The following is a 16845-nucleotide window of genomic DNA, read 5'->3' on the forward strand; positions in this document are numbered from 1 at the left end:
TGTCATTCAGTCACAAATGTCATTCAGAACCCAAATGTCAGAAATGTGCTTGAGAACTGTGCCCTGCAGCTACATTTTGGTTGAAGCATGGTGGCCATATTGTCTTAGCAGAAACACCTTTTTGAGTTATGAGTGTCCGTCCCTCTGCATGTCTCCTTGAAGTTCAGTAGGGATGCTAGTCTGTGTTTTGACATCGTCATGGTGTTTTGAGTACTGTACTGTATGTTCCATCATGGATGTGTGTTGTGTAATTCTGTTTTTTCCTTAATGTTGATGAAGAGCTCCTTGTGGTTGGAGCCAGCTCCCCACTTTCCTGAACCCCAAGGGCTCGATTCAATCCATTGGGCTGAAGATCCGCACTACAGCATGATTGAAATTTAAAGGCAATGTTCCTGTGTTCACGGAGACTGCATTCACGGTGAACACTGCATATGTCAGCTCAAACGGAAATGGCCTTTTTAAAGGCTCAATGCAGACAGAAAATGTACATAAACACAAGAAGCTTATTTCTCTAAAATGTTTGGCACAACATGTTTACGGGGCTCCAGAGTGGTGCAGCAGTCTAAGGCACTGCATCTCAGTGCTAGAGGTGTCACTACAGACCCTGGTTCGATTTCAGGCTGTATCACATCTGGCCGTGGGGCGGCGCACAATTGGCCCAGCATTGTCTTGGTTAGGGTTTGGCCAGGGTAGGCCGTCATTGTAAATAAGAATTTGTTCTTAACTAAATTGGCAAGTTAAATAAAGATATATATATATTTTTTTAAATACATCCCTGTTAGCATTTCTCCTTTGCCAAGATATTTAACAGCATGATCATTACACAGGTGCACCTTGTGCTGGGGGCAAAAGGCCACTCTAAAATGTGCAGTTTTATCATACGACACTTTTTAATTATTTTGTATTATTTCACCTTTATTTAACCAGGTAGGCTAGTTGAGAACAAGTTCTCATTTACAACTGCGACCTGGCCAAGATAAAGCATAGCAGTGTGAACAGACAACACAGAGTTACACATGTAAACAATTAACAAGTCAATAACACAGTAGGAAAAAAAGAGAGTCTATATACATTGTGTGCAAAAGGCATGAGGAGGTAGGCGAATAATTACAATTTTGCAGATTAACACTGGAGTGATAAATGATCAGATGGTCATGTACAGGTAGAGATACTGGTGTGCAAAAGAGCAGAAAAGAACAGAAAAGTAAATAAATATAAACAGTATGGGGATGAGGTACTATGTACAGCTGCAGCGATCGGTTAGCTGCTCAGGTAGCAGATGTTTGAAGTTGGTGAGGGAGATAAATTCTCCAACTTCAGTGATTTTTGCAATTCGTTCCAGTCACAGGCAGCAGAGAACTGGAACGAAAGGCGGCCAAATGAGGTGTTGGCTTTAGGGATGATCAGTGAGATACACCTGCTGGAGCACGTGCTACGGGTGGGTGTTGCCATCGTGAACTGAGATAAGGCGGAGCTTTACCTAGCATGGACTTGTAGATGACCTGGAGCCAGTGGGTCTGGCGACGAATATGTAGCGAGGGCCAGCCGACTAGAGCATACAGGTCGCAGTGTTGGGTGGTATAAGGTGCTTTAGTAACAAAACGGATGGCACTGTGATAAACTGCATCCAGTTTGCTGAGTAGAGTATTGGAAGCTATTTTGTAGATTATATCGCCGAAGTCGAGGATCGGTAGGATAGTCAGTTTTACCAGGGTAAGTTTGGCAGCGTGAGTGAAGGAGGCTTTGTTGCGGAATAGAAAGCCGACTCTAGATTTGATTTTAGATTGGAGACGTTTGATATGAGTCTGGAAGGAGAGTTTACAGTCTAGCCAGACACCTAGGTACTTATAGATGTCCACATATTCTAGGTCGGAACCATCCAGGGTGGTGATGCTAGTCGGGCGTGCGGGTGCAGGTAGCGAACGGTTGAAAAGCATGCATCTGGTTTTACTAGTGTTTAAGAGCAGTTGGAGGCCACGGAAGGAGTGTTGTATGGCATTGAAGCTCGTTTGGAGGTTAGATAGCACAGTGTCCAAGGAAGGGCCGGAAGTATACAGAATGGTGTCGTCTGCGTAGAGGTGGATCAGGGAATCGCCCGCAGCAAGAGCAACATCATTGATATATACAGAGAAAAGAGTCGGCCCGAGAATTGAACCCTGTGGCACCCCCATAGAGACTGCCAGAGGACCGGACAACATGCCCTCCGATTTTACACACTGAACTCTGTCTGCAAAGTAGTTGGTGAACCAGGCAAGGCAGTCATTAGAAAAACCGAGGCTACTGAGTCTGCCGATAAGAATATGGTGATTGACAGAGTCGAAAGCCTTGGCCAGGTCGATGAAGACGGCTGCACTGTATTGTCTTTTATCGATGGCGGTTATGATATCGTTTAGTACCTTGAGCGTGGCTGAGGTGCACCCGTGACCGGCTCGGAATCCAGATTGCACAGCGGAGAAGGTACGGTGGGATTCGAGATGGTCAGTGACCTGTTTGTTGACTTTGCTTTCGAAGACCTTAGATAGGCAGGGCAGGATGGATATAGGTCTGTAACAGTTGTAACATTGCCAGAGATGTCTTCAGGGAGCGTGCAATTGGAATGCTGACTGCAGGAATGTCCACCAGAGCTGTTGCCATATAATTTTGCCTTAATTTCTCTATGTCGTTTTAGAGAATTTGGCAGTACGTCCAACCAGCCTCACAACTACAGACCACGTGTAACCACGCCAGCCCAGGACCTCCACATCTGGCTTCACCTGTGGGATCGTCTGAGACCAGCCACCCAGACATCTGATGAAAATAATTTATGCACAAATTGTCAGAAACCGTCTCGGGGAAGCTCATCTGCATGCTCGTCGTCCTCACCAGGGTGCAGTTCTGCATCGTAACTGACTTCGTTGGCCATTGGCACGCTGGCGAAGTGTGCTCTTCACAAATTAATCCCGGTTTAAACTCTACCGGGCAGGCGGTGTATATGGCGTTGTGTGGGCGAGCGGTTTGCTGATGTCAATGTTGTGAACAGAGTGATCCATGGTGGCGGTGGGGTTATGGTATTGGCAGGCATAAGCTACGGACAATGAACACAATTCCATTTTATCGATAGCAATTTGAATGCAAAGAGATACCGTGACGAGATCCTGAGGCCCATTGTCGTGCCATTCATCCCCCGCTGTCACATCATGTTTCAGCATTATAATACACAGCCCCATGTTGCAAGGATCTGTACTCAATTCCTGGAAGCTGAAAATGTCCCAGTTCTTCGATGACCTACATACTCACCAGACATGTCACCCATTTGAGCAAGTTTGGGATGCTCTGGATCGACGTGTACGACAGCGTGTTCCAGTTCCCGCCAATATCCAGCAACTTCCCCCAGCCATTGAAGAGGAGTGAGACAACATTCAACAGGTCACAATCAACAGCCTGATCAACTCTATTTGAAGGAAATGTGTCGCATTGCATGAGGCAAATGGTGGTCAAATCAGTTACTGACTGTTTTTCTGATCCTCGCCCCAGTCATGTGAAAGCCATAGATTAGAATTTATTTAAATTAACTGATTTCTTTATATGAACTGTAACTATGTAAAATCTTTGAAAAATGTTGCATGTTGCGGTTACATTTTTTCCCAGTGTATTTTCAACCAGACTGACTATAAGGAAATAACACAGGTCAAATTCTTCAGGCTTTTACAGCTGTTGTACAATATGATATAAGACACAGGCAAAACAGAATTTTGACTACGCTGGGCCTTTACATTTCAATTGCGCTACAGCGCAGATCTTCAGCGTTATGGATTGAATCAAGACCTTGCAAGAAATAAAATAGTTAAAAGATGCTATTTATTCAGGATGTTCTGAGGAAAAACAGATGGGAGATTTACCATTCTGGTAAAGTTCTATGGAAAGTCTCTGAGACTAACTACCAGGAGCATGTCTGTGTGGGAATAGAATTTGTCCAGGAGTTTCTTATTTGTGAGATGAAATACATCATACGGTGTAATTAATATTCAAGTGATGTGAAGTCATACATTTTACTTTGAAAGTTGCTGTGGTTCTAGTACTCTATATCTGGTACACTATATTCAAACTGGTGGTATTAGGAGAGTGTGGCCAGTTCGAGAGAAAGCAGGAAGACAGGAGGGGTAAAAGAGTGGATGAAATGGAGGAAAATGAGAACAGATTGAATGGTGTTGTCCACTGTGGATTTAGAGTTGTATCAATAGATTAAAGAAGAGGGGAGCTTAAGGCTTGGTTGAGCACCCTGACTTACTGGCCAAGCGGTATCATGAAGAGTGACAGCCACACACTCCACATAGGTTAGTGTGAGGGTCAACACCCTGAATCACTGACATGCTATCTGATGGAGAGGAAGAGAAGAGAGAGAGGAGACGGGTCGAGGAATAGGAGCCCATTAAATACTACCACAATCTACACTCACTACATGAAGAACTGGAGATAAAGAGGAAATAAGACCGGTTGAAGAAGGTGGGTCCTTTCTCTTTCAAATGATCCTTACTGTCTGACGTCAATGCTTCTGAACATTTGAGACAGTATTTGTTCTATAGGATGAACAGAAAAGCTATTTTCTCCTGTAATTGCTGACATTTTCTAGTCCTGCTGGTCTTCCTACCGTTTCGATTTGTATTCTTCCATTCTTTGTCATTCAGTTATGTAATTAGGGATGTAATCCATCTCAAACTACACCTGCCCTCTTGCACAGGGGTAAAACCCCAAATATACATTTTCGTAAGTATTCAGACCCTTTAGTCAGTACTTTGTTGAAGCACCTTTGGCAGCGATTACAGCCTCGAATCTTCTTGGGTCTGACGCTACAAGCTTGGCACAACTGTATTTGGGGAGTTTCTCCCATTCTTCTATGCAGATCCTCTCAAGCTGTCAGGTTGGATGGGGTGTGTCTCTGCACAGCTATATTTGAGTCTCTCCAGAGATATTCTATCGGGTTCAAGTCCGGGCTCTGATTGGGCCACTCAAGGACATGCCACCACCATACTTTACCGAAGGGATGGTGCCAGGTTTCCTCCAGACGTGACTCTTGGCATTCAGGACAAAGAGTTCAATCTTGGTTTCATCAGACCAGAGAATGTTGCTTCTCAGGGTCTGAGAGTACTTTAGGTGCCTTTTGGCAAACTCCAGGGACGCTGTCACGTTCCTTTTACTGAGGAGTGGCCTCCGCAGAGGAACTCTGGAGCTCTCTGAGTGACCATCGGGTTCTTGGTCACCTCCCTGACCAAGGCCCTTCTCCCCCGATTGCTCAGTTTGGCCGGGCGGCTAGCTCTAGTAAGAGTCTTGGTGGTTCAAAAACGTTCTTTCATTTAAGAATGTTGGAGGCCACTTTGTTCTTGGTGACCTTCAATGCTGCAGACATTTTTTGGTACCCTTCCCCAGATCTGTGCCTCAACACAATCCTGTCGCATTTCGCTACACTCGCATTAACATCTGCTAACCATGTGTATGTGACAAATAAAATTTGATTTGATTTGATTTGTCATGGAGTTCTACGAACAATTCCTTCAACCTCATGGCTTGGTTTTTTTCTCTACTTGCACTGTCAACTATGAGACCTTATATACTGTAGACAGGTGTGTGCCTTTCCAAATCATGTCCAATCAATTGAATTTACCACAGGTGGACTCCAATCAAGTTGTAGAAACATCTCAAGGAGCTCACCTGAGCTCAATTTCGAGTCTCATAGCAAAGGGGCTGAATACTTATGTAAATAAGGTATTTCTGTTTTTTATGTTTTATACATTTGCGAACCTGTTTTCGCTTTGTCATTTTGGGGTATTGAATTATTATTTTTTGCCTTTATTTAACTAGGAAAGTCAGTTGAAAACAAATTCTTATTTACAATAATGGCCTACCGGAGAACAGTGGGTGAACTGCCTTGTTCAGGGGCAGAACGACAGATTTTTACTTTGTCAGCTTGAGGATTCATCTACCTCATCCCCATATTGTTATTTATTTTATTACATTTTTTGCTCCTTTGCACCCCAATATCTATACTTGCACATTCATCTTCTGCACATCTATCACTCCAGTGTTTAATTGCTAAATTGTAATTATTTTGCCACTACGGCCTATTTATTTCCTAATCTTACCTCATTTGCACACACTATACATAGATTTTTTCTAGTGTGTCACTGACTGTACTTTTGTTTGTTCCATGTGTAACTCTGTGTTGTTTGTGTCGCACTGCTTTGCTTTATCTTGGCCAGGTCGAAGTTGTAAATGAGAACTTGTTCTCAACTGGCCAACCTGCTTAAATAAAGGTGAAATAGATTTTTTTATTTAAAAAAAATGTTTTTTTTTGTCCAGCAACCTTTCGGTTACTGGCCCAACTCTCTAACCACTAGGCTACCTGCTCTAACCACTAGGCTACCTGCTCTAACCACTAGGCTACCTGCTCTGACCACTAGGCTACCTGCTCTAACCACTAGGCTACCTGCTCTAACCACTAGGCTACCCGCATTTTAGAATAAGGCTGTAATGTAACAAAATGTGGGAAAAGTCAAGGTGTCTGAATAGTTTCCGGATGCACTGTAAACAGAGTTTGTAGTGTATTTGGTATTACACTTACTGGAGTCTCTCACAGGCTTTGAAAAAGCACCTACGAATAAGCTACCAGTACGGAAAGTGCCTCTGGCTGCTGGTAAGCTTTCTTAACTTAGACATAAGTGTTTCCCAACACATGTCTAACTTTTGTTAAACAGCTGCTCTTATTGAAAATGTGTTCGGAGTTACCTTTGTAGCTAATAGGCTATGTTAGAGTTTACACTTCCTCTTCCAATTATGTGTGGAGGTCAAAATAAAGTGGGGTGAGGGGTGTCCAAGCAAGGAAAGACTGGGGGATTAGATTGTTTTCTTTCAGTTGGGTTGGCAATTCCTCTCAATACTTTGTTTTCCTTTTCCATATGCTCTCTCTCAACTATCTTAATACTGTTTAAAACAGAGCTGGAGTCGAGCCTCACAGTGCAGCCTTTGCAACGTCCATATCTGATTCCTGTCATGTTAAGTGCTCTGACAGAGTCTGTGTCTGAAGTGGGCCCGTCTACCTTTGTCATTATATAGTATAGACTGGGGGAGTGTTTGACCAGCTGTTAAAATACAACTTCTCTCTTCTCCCCCTCTCCAACACCTCCTCCCACCCAGGTTCCCTCTCTCTCCCTTCATCATGTCGTTTCTGTCCTGGGTGCGGTCCCCCAAGCTCACCTTCTTCCAGACGCTAGTGTCTCTGGTCCTGGGGGCCATGGCCCTCTTGTCGTCCTACTGGTGTGAGGGCAGTCAGAAGGTCCCCAAGCCCCTCTGCTCGGCCAACAAACTGACCAAATGCATACCTGTGCCGGGGGTCTCGCATAACTCCACCTCCATCCAGTTCTCCTGGGAGACGGGGGACGACCGCTTCGTCTTCCCTGCCTTCCATGCAGGCATGTGGATGAGCTGTGAGGAGAACATCTACACTGACGCCTGGGGTGAGACTTTGGGGGGGGTGAAAATGGTTGGAACTTTAATACCTCTAGGATTGTGCCCAAGAGTTGATTATAGTGGGTTCAAAGTGGGGGAGTTTAATATAGTGGGTTCAAAGTGGGGGAGTTGAATATAGTGGGTTCAAAGTGGGGGAGTTGCATATAGTGGGTTCAAAGTGGGGGAGTTGCATATAGTGGGTTCAAAGTGGGGGAGTTGCATATAGTGGGTTCAAAGTGGGGGAGTTGAATATAGTGGGTTCAAAGTGGGGGAGTTGCAGTCACACAGTAATGTAACAATGGGAAGCGAGGATCAAAATGAATATCGCTGGTGAGATTAATGAGAGTGTGTGTGTGTGTGTGTGTGTGTGTGTGTGTGTGTGTGTGTGTGTGTGTGTGTGTGTGTGTGTGTGTGTGTGTGTGTGTGTGTGTGTGTGTGTGTGTGTGTGTGTGTGTGTGTGTGTGTGTGTGTGAGCTCTTGCACTCTATAAAGAGGATTATTATCAGTGCTCTGTTCAGGGGGATTTAGATTCTAACAGCATGACTTAATTATGGATTATGACCAGGTAGAGAGAAAGGTTTATATTATACAACCCCCCGCCTTGACTGAACTCAACACCCTAAAGCTGGGCCTGGACAAGACTTGATAAAGCTCATTTGTCTCCAAATGAATCATTTATATGTTGGATTCAAGTCTCCATCTAAACCAAAAATCTAAATGAAAGAACAGTAATTCAGATGAACCAAAGATCAGACATTTGGTTGTGCTTTTAGATGGTTGAACGCACAGCGATAACACATTGGAACAACTGTCTAAACCAAATATTACCCAATTATCCAAGTTTAAATGATGTGTTCCCATTGGGTAGAAAGGTTTTCTCAAGTACCACTATTCCTGATACTACGTGTGTAGTCTGTCCCACACATAAATGTACCTTGTCTGATAGATGATCGTGATTTTATTCATGAAATAATCATGTATTTTCTTTTTTAGAGGAAAAGTGTCGCAGTTTTCTTTCTTTAACTCCAGGGGGTGAAAAAGGTAAATGATTCTGCAGTGTCAAGATTGTATGTTGGTACACATTGCACAGTCATGACACAGTTGTACTGTAATCGTCCTCTCTCTGCCTGCAGGAATGTTGTGGTTGTCGGTGTCAATGGAGCTCATGTATGTTGGGCTGCTGTGTATCAGCTGTGTGCTGCTGTCTCTTCAGTTGTGTCTGGATACCTTTTGGCCCTCACAGATCTGGGGACAGCTCCTCAATGCCTACTCTGCAGTCTTCACTATATTAGGAGGTACACATTTGAATTTAGATTCTATCTTTTTTTTGATCAATTAGCGTAGGGTTTCCCAAACTCGGTTCTGAGTCGTCACTACAGCTGATTCAAGTAACCAACTAGTCATCGAGCTTTAATGATTTGAGTCATCAGTGTAGTGCTAGGGCAAAAACCAAAATGTGTACCCGGGGGATGGCCCCAGAACCGAGTTTGGGAAAACCTGTTATAACAAAAGCTCTTATGCAGAGCAACTTACAACCAGTGCGCCCCAACTAAGGTAGGTAAGACACCCACACATCACAGTCATTGCAAGTAAAACTATCTTTAATAAAGCTATTAGTGAAATCAGTGCTTGTGTGAGAAATATAAATGTCCCTCTGATGGAATTCACATAAAAGCTTTCGATGTCTGTTTAATTCTCTTAGGGTTACTGGGAATGGTGGCTCACATGATGTTCATGCAGGTGTTTCAGACTACTGCCTCTATGGGTCCAGAGGACTTCAAACCACACAGCTATGGCTACTCCTGGGGCTTTTAGTGAGTCTGTACACACACACTGTTTACTACTGTACCACTACTTAGTCTCTGATCTTCAGTGTGCTCTCCTGGTTATTTGGTCTCAAGTGTTTACATTTTCCCCTTTAAATAAGAGAGATATCTCAACGACTCTCATGAGGCCTGGGCTCCTGTTAAAGACCTCTGCCCATCTCAAATAGATTATTGCAATATCACATATGCCTTGTAGCAATTGTGTTTTAGTAAGATAAGGGTATGAAATATGTTTGTAGGCTTCCACACATGGGTTCAGATTAACACGATCCTCCTTGCTGCTCCTGTCTCTCTACTCTGTTTCTGTCTTAGTGTGGCATGGCTGGCCTTTACCTGCTGCATGTTGTCAGGAGTCTCCACCCTCAACAACTACACCAAGAAGACTGTAATGGAGCGTAGGCGCAAAGCCCGCCTGTACCCCCCCTCGATTCCCTGACATAGAGCCCCTGCTAGCCCCGGCCCCCTACTACTGCCCTCCGCACCTTCACCCCTGTATGTCCCCACCATCCCCAGAACTCTCACCCCTGTCACCCTACTATGACTCCCCTTCGCCACCCCCAACCTCATCACCCCGTCCACTCACCCACTCCCTCTCCCTCCCCCACTGCTACACACTCCCCCCACCCTGAATACTTCCCACCTCCCCCGTCCCACCCTGCTCCCCTGTCCCCCTATCACCGCCACTCCCTCCCCTCTCCCTCCATCACTCTACCCCTGTCCGTCCACAGTTACACACCCCAGTACTACTCAGAGGACAGGGGCAGAGAGATGGAGGAAGAGGGGAGGGATTACTCAGATGAGGAGTACAGCCCACTTTGACTGTATGTGTGTGATACTTACCTATGAGCCAACATGCATTTGGATTTTGACAGAGCAAATCAGTGTGAAGTAGTCTGAAACTCTCTGTCCAAACTTGTATGCATGCTGTAAATAAAACTTTGTGAAAATGTGCAAAATGATTTCATTCACAGACTAGTATGCCTTCTGTCAGTTTCACTGTGGTGCCCTCTACCAGTGACTAGGTATCATTCATCTTCCTGCAATCTGTCCTCCTTCACCAATTATGATTCATATTGAATTGTTTAGCATTGACAGGAGAAATTAGATTTAAATCAGGTTTTAATACAAATTATTATCATACTGATAATAGTAACAAAAATAAAATTGCATTAGACATACAAAGCACAATGTGTAACCAAACATGTTCATATTTACACATCTCAATGTGCATCGAGCAAATATGCTCTGTCAGATTTCAAGGCACTCAAGATCAATCCGTCTGTCTGTCTGGGGGAATAGGTTGATTCAGACAAACGGAAGTTAACCTACACAATAAGACTAATGGTACAAAGCATAAAATAATTGGCAAAAATAATGACATAACTAAAAAGGGGAGTGGTCCATTTAGCAGTGAGGTTAGTACTAATGTTCCATTCAATGTATGGACATCGGCAAATGCATAATATGTTTGTCTTATTCAGCACACTACAGTAGGACTGTAGGTCAAACGGGGTAATGATCGTTGACTGTTTCTCAAATTGGATTCTGTTTGCGACACTAGTCAATTCATTCTTCTGGTTTTGAGAGTTTTGGCCTTGTTTTATTATGAGCCTAATTGAGAAATAAATCAAATGTAAGCAAGAATAGTTCAGGACTATGATTCTGAAATAATGAGATACTGTCGGTCTATACTCTCTGACTCCCCTATACCTTCAACAAATATATGAGGGCTGTAAAAGTTTCATTCACTTTGAAAATGTTGTCCCACTTTATATCGAAAACTAAACATGGACTTGGTAATATGTGGGCAGGACAGGTAGGTTATTACTATGTGGGCAGGACAGGTAGGTTATTACTATGTGGGCAGGACAGGTAGGTTATTACTATGTGGGCAGGACAGGTAGGTTATTACTATGTGGGCAGGACAGGTAGGTTATTACTATGTGGGCAGGACAGGTAGGTTATTACTATGTGGGCAGGACAGGTAGGTTATTACTATGTGGGCAGGACAGGTAAGTTATAACTATGGGCATGACAGGTAGGTTATTACTATGTGGGCAGGACAGGTAAGTTATAACTATGGGCATGACAGGTAGGTTATTACTATGTGGGCAGGACAGGTAAGTTATAACTATGGGCATGACAGGTAAGTTATAACTGTGGGCAGGACAGGTAAGTTATAACTGTGGGCAGAACAGGTAACTTATTACAATATGTTTAGACACACTTCAGGGAACCGAAAGAGATACATGAATCAAAATTCAAGCCAGAAAATCTGTGGATAACTCTCCCCTTTTGCATCCCACACTCATATCCATACCTAATTGTACAAAAAACAATCCGATCGTAAGATATTGAGCCTGTCCCTTGGGTTTGGGCTAGTCTTCTGCTTCTAGTTTGCGGTCTTCTTTCGCAGGACAAAGTAGATTATACTGGAGATGAAGGTGAACGCAAAGGAGATCCAGGCCAGAATGAAGGAGTGGCCATACCAACCATCAGATTCATTCTTGTGAAAGATGTCTGTGTAGATGGAGGCAGCGATCATGATGCACAGGCCTGGAGGGAGGGAGGGAGGGAGGGAGGGAGGGAGGGAGGGACAAACATCAAGCAAAGACAGAACTAGTTGTTTAACAGGTTGAAGATTGAACGTGTTTAGGGCAATACGTACAGGCTAGGAGCTGGAAGATGCCAGAGAAGGTGAATCTCTGTCCCTTTGACAGAGTGAAGAGCTGTCCCACAAACACAAACAGGCCAAGGGAAGAGAATATGCAGGCCAAAATGGAGCTAGCCTGCACTGCCTGGAGGTATTCTGTAGAGGGAGACAGAGACAGACACTGAGTAAGGACTATTTACAGAACAGACACACCCAGAAATCAACACCATATTAACGAAACAGTGTTGTGTCACGCTCTGGAATGCAGAGGTGAAAGGGGCAGTTCTGTTTTTTAGAGACACAATGAAAGTATTTTAATGTGGAAAATTGTGTGCTAAAGAATATTTATGAGAGGATTTAAGACGAGTTCATTTCATAGGCTGTAAAAGGGTTTCTCAGCAATCAAATAAAACACTTTATGAGAGTTACAACATTGCTACATACATACTTTTGACCACACATTCACTAAAGGTCTTCACACAGACTCAATGTATTTGTAATGCACTTTCAGTGTATGTACTCAAGCCAATCTGAACCTCCCCACCAGCCCCAACCCTGTCTCTGATCCTGCCACACCCTCTGTTCAGTTTCCTCTATGACAAAATGGCATTGTTCTCCCTCGTTGGGCAATAGAGTGTTTACTGATCAATCATGCTTCACACTGACAGACACACAGAGACAGGTTAGATGGCAGGCTTAGTCTGACAGTTGTTATGGAGCTCTACCCTGAATTCAACCAAACCTCCAGCGCAGTAAACCCACATCCTGGATAAACTACACTGTTCCTGTTTCTGTGCTGCAAAAATGTATATCTTGGGGTGAATTGAGACCTAAAGAAAACATTTAATTCACATGTAGGATGATATTTACATATACTTGGATATCCAGGAGCAATGCTAATTTCCTGCAGTGCTGGTTTTTTTCCACAGAGAATGTTTCCTTACATTTTAGCCCAGCAGTTCAGTATGGCCCAGGCTTACCTTGAGGGTACTGGCCGGGGAGATCGTTGGAGCTCCAGGTTCCATTGGTCAGTATCCACCTGGCCCACACATCAGTGGACACAATTTTTGTCACCCACCAGGCCTGGACAGGACAGAGAGGAGAGATAGTCAATGGACATCCACAGGTTCATGTGTTGTGTCGTCACATGCATTCGGATGTCCAGGAACAGGGATAACAGTCAATGGGTGGAAGGTACATCTGTAGAACGCAGCAGCATACCACAGCAGCATACCACAGCAGCATACCACAGCAGCCAGGTATGTGCCTCTCACTACAACAGTCCTTTAAACACTCACTGGAATCCCACACAGGAGAAAGAGCATGGTTATGCAGCCTCAATGTTGACGATAACACACAGGTACACACACACACACACACACACACACACACACACACACACACACACACACACACACACTCAGAGTGATGAAACACTGGCCAACCTGTTTGTCACCCATCTTCTTTCAGGGGTGAGAGTGAGCTCAGAAATGTAGTCCAGAATACCAAAGTGGAACACTGACAGAACAGCACCAAAGGCCTGAGCCGATGAGGGCTAACATAGCATGCTTTCATTTTTGATTCAACACTCCACAGACATAGTGAAAGAGACGTGCACTCATGTGTAGCTCCACAGGGCTATGTCAACATGAAGAGAACTAAGTGGAGGAGCAGTGGGGGATTACTTACATTGTCTATAGTTGCCACCAGGAGGAGGATGATGCTGGTGAGGTGAAGGAGGAAGATTCCAGCTAGAAGAACCAACATGATGACTGAGAGAAAGACAGAACAAGGGAGAGGGAGAAAATGTATATATATTTTTGGTTAAAAGTTGGTCAAACACTTCCCTGTTCTATACCAAATCAAATAAAGGGAGACTGAGGGACACAGACACTGTCACGGGGCTTAACATGAGTGACAGGAATCAGATACTCTATTGTTTTGTACTCTTGCTGTACAGTGTCCTTTGGTTTATTGAAAATTGCTTTAAATCTCATGTATTTTTCTCATTAAATACTATTAGATAGATGGATGTTGACAAAGGCTGCACTGTGAGGCTTGGCTTCAGCACTTTGAACCAGGCAGTCATTAATGATGGAAGGCCTGAGTCTGCACCCCCCCAGGGCGCGGCTTCATAACTCTTGATGGGTTATAGCCACACACACTAACAGAAATGGAGGGAGGTGTGATAAAAAATGAATAGAAAGGATTCAGAGGAAGAGATTTGAGATAGGACATAGTGATTGGTCAAGTGAGGTAGTGATAGGCCTGGGAAACAGAGAGCGAGACAATCAGAGGGATAAAGGGGGAAGTGTCGGCAGGAGACGAGTTGTAACTTGTTTGTAGCTTGCAACAAACCGCCACTCCTTAAAATAACTGCACAAAATACCTACTCCCCTGCCTGCCCCACCTCCCCCAAATAAACACACACCTTCACCCAGGGGTTCTCAAACTTTATGGGGCCAGGGACCCCTTTTGTGATAGTAAATTCATCATGTAACCCCCCCCCATAATCAGAACACAACTCAAGTTAGATAATAATAGCATACAAGGAGTATTGCCATGACTACGGCAGTGTGTGGCCCTTCCTAGGGCCCAAACCAAGTTTTGGGCCCTAGGAAGGAACATTTTAAAGGCTCGTCTCTTGCCATCTGAGAGAAAATGTTGCCGTTTCAAAGCTAATTTCCTGCAATTCTACAGATTTTGTCATGTGGCAGAGAGAGAACTTTGCAGTTTTAAAGATTAAATTACTGCATTTATGTAAAACTATTGTGGATATCAATATCCCTGTGAGCTTCCCAGGCCCATGTCACCCGGAGTTAAGAACATATTGTAGATGAATAATATTGCATTGTGTTTTATTACAACCCCTAAACTTACTCCACAGATCCCTTGGACATTGTTTTATTACAACCCCTAAACTTACTCCACAGATCCCTTGGACATTGTTTTATTACAACCCCTAAACTTACTCCACAGATCCCTTGGACATTGTTTTATTACAACCCCTAAACTTACTCCACAGATCCCTTGGACATTGTTTTATTACAACCCCTAAACTTACTCCACAGATCCCTTGGACATTGTTTTATTACAACCCCTAAACTTACTCCACAGATCCCTTGGACATTGTTTTATTACAACCCCTAAACTTACTCCACAGATCCCTTGGACATTGTTTTATTACAACCCCTAAACTTACTCCACAGATCCCTTGGACATTGTTTTATTTTTTTTACATCTGTTGTTGTTAGTAATATTCATATAATACAATTTATGTTTTGAGATGTGGTTGCGAACCCACTGCAATCCATTGCTAGTGGGTTTGAATGACCCCACTTTGAGAACGCCTGCCTTAACCAGTTCAGATTATCAGATTGGCAGCTCAACTCAAAATATTGATAAACAATCTCAATTCACCAATTACAATGGCCATTATTTGATTTATTCATTCAGTAAAGACCATAAACAATAAAATAAAAAAAATAATAAGCTGAATGACTGTTTGAATGGCCATTCTCAGTAGAGAGAAGGAGAGATTGCTTGATGCTTGTTTTTCCTAAATACAATCATATTGTGAGAACAACTCACGGATACACTTTCGAGTTCCTTCCCACCCCTACTACTGGCAATAGAGCGGCTCGGGATCTGGTGGGTGTGGACAGAGTGAGGCGAGAGCCCATCTGGAATGCAGGGAACCTCTCTGGGATAAAGGGCTGGTCTGGGTTGGGTCCAGACATGTGATCTACATCCACACCGACCCACCCCAAGTTGTTTCCCGCCCACGTACACATCAAAATGACTGTAATTGTGAACAAGTACTTCTTAGTTAGCTCAACTGTGTGTAAATATTTGAGAACACAAAAGATGGTCTGTGTAATTTCTCATATGAGAGCTTCTCATCTAAGTGCTGAAGGGACAAATGAAGAGGGAACTCGAGCTAGTCTTAGACAATAAAACCTCTGACGGTCTGAGCTGACAGCTGCTGTTCTGTTATGTGAAGGAAATACAAAGTGCACCCTATCCAACCTCAGCAGTTTGCCAGAGTCACAGAGAGTAAACACTGAATTCATGACAAACTCCCTGCCTTCTAGGATGGAGCATAGTTCCATCATGCACTCAGCTACCGACCAGAAATGACAGGACAGGTTTCATGGGCTAAAGCGTGTGCATTAGGAACTTTCATTAAATGTATACTTAAAGTTTCAGAATTGCAGTGCATTTGAATTTCCACCTTGTAATGTTTGTTTCAGAACCAACTACCTGATCAATTACCTGAACACGCCCACACTGAACTTACCTGGCAAAGGAATAAACTACCAGTATCACTTGCATTACAAAAGACGTGCTAGCTACAATTCTAATGAATTCACTCCTCTACTGACTGTGTGCAATTGTATTAGTCTTGAGAGTAATAAAATAGAAGGCAGGCATATAGGCTATTATGTAGGCTATTATCATTTAAAAAACACATGAAGAGAATGTCAAAGAGATGAGAGTTCTGAAGGAGAACACAAATGTTCAACTTACTTTTTGATGGTAGCCTTTCTGTTGAAGCCCAATTCCTTCTGCTCTCTACGTTCCAAATGTCAGACTCAGCCCTCGCCGCCAAGGAACGCACAAACACTCACAACCACACCTCCACCCACTTCCCTCCCTCTTTTCCTCGAGTCCACACCCCACCCAAACCTCTCACTCCTTTTTTCTCCCTCTCTCTCTCTCTCTCTCTCTCCCCTCTCTCTGTCTCTCCCTCTCTCCCCTCTCTCTCTGTCTCTCTCTCCCCTCTCTCTGTCTCTCTCTCTCTCCCTCTCTCTCCCTCTCTCTGTCTCTCTCTCTCCCCTCTCTCTGTCTCTCTCTCTCTCCCCTCTCTCTGTCTCTCTCTCTCCC

At 43.8% G+C, this 16845-nt stretch overlaps 2 protein-coding genes across 2 annotated transcripts; one reads left to right on the plus strand and one right to left on the minus strand.

Moving 5' to 3' along the window:
* The first annotated feature begins 4167 nt into the window (after window positions 1-4167).
* Window positions 4168-10236, plus strand: LOC124016074 (germ cell-specific gene 1-like protein). The gene is made up of 6 exons (XM_046331596.1): window positions 4168-4482; window positions 7168-7487; window positions 8473-8520; window positions 8613-8774; window positions 9182-9293; window positions 9618-10236. The coding sequence occupies exons 2-6, from the start codon at window positions 7190-7192 to the stop codon at window positions 9739-9741; spliced, it is 744 nt and encodes a 247-aa protein (XP_046187552.1). The 5' UTR covers window positions 4168-4482; window positions 7168-7189; the 3' UTR covers window positions 9742-10236.
* Window positions 10237-10406: 170 nt separating this feature from the next.
* Window positions 10407-16615, minus strand: LOC124016075 (epithelial membrane protein 2-like). The gene is made up of 5 exons (XM_046331597.1): window positions 16489-16615; window positions 13648-13730; window positions 12939-13041; window positions 11974-12114; window positions 10407-11861 (listed from the first exon to the last, which is right to left on the minus strand). Exons 2-5 carry the CDS (start codon window positions 13723-13725, stop codon window positions 11698-11700), a joined length of 486 nt encoding a protein of 161 aa, XP_046187553.1. The 5' UTR covers window positions 13726-13730; window positions 16489-16615; the 3' UTR covers window positions 10407-11697.
* Window positions 16616-16845: the final 230 nt, after the last annotated feature.

The sequence above is a fragment of the Oncorhynchus gorbuscha genome, linkage group LG26 (genome assembly GCF_021184085.1).
Source record: "Oncorhynchus gorbuscha isolate QuinsamMale2020 ecotype Even-year linkage group LG26, OgorEven_v1.0, whole genome shotgun sequence".
NCBI lineage: Eukaryota > Metazoa > Chordata > Actinopteri > Salmoniformes > Salmonidae > Oncorhynchus > Oncorhynchus gorbuscha.

Bases quoted from the DNA above. Each gene is read 5' to 3' on its own strand.
- LOC124016074 (XM_046331596.1), top strand. From the start codon at position 7,190: ATGTCGTTTCTGTCCTGGGTGCGGTCCCCCAAGCTCACCTTCTTCCAG. The intron at 8,775-9,181 runs GTACACATTTGA...TAATTCTCTTAG, and splicing joins AGTCTTCACTATATTAGGAG to GGTTACTGGGAATGGTGGCT. The intron at 9,294-9,617 runs GTGAGTCTGTAC...TTTCTGTCTTAG, and splicing joins GGCTACTCCTGGGGCTTTTA to TGTGGCATGGCTGGCCTTTA.
- LOC124016075 (XM_046331597.1), bottom strand. From the start codon at position 13,725: ATGTTGGTTCTTCTAGCTGGAATCTTCCTCCTTCACCTCACCAGCATC. The intron at 13,042-13,647 runs GTAAGTAATCCC...TGTCCTGTCCAG, and splicing joins TGGTGGCAACTATAGACAAT to GCCTGGTGGGTGACAAAAAT. The intron at 12,115-12,938 runs GTAAGCCTGGGC...CTCCCTCTACAG, and splicing joins CCCCGGCCAGTACCCTCAAG to AATACCTCCAGGCAGTGCAG.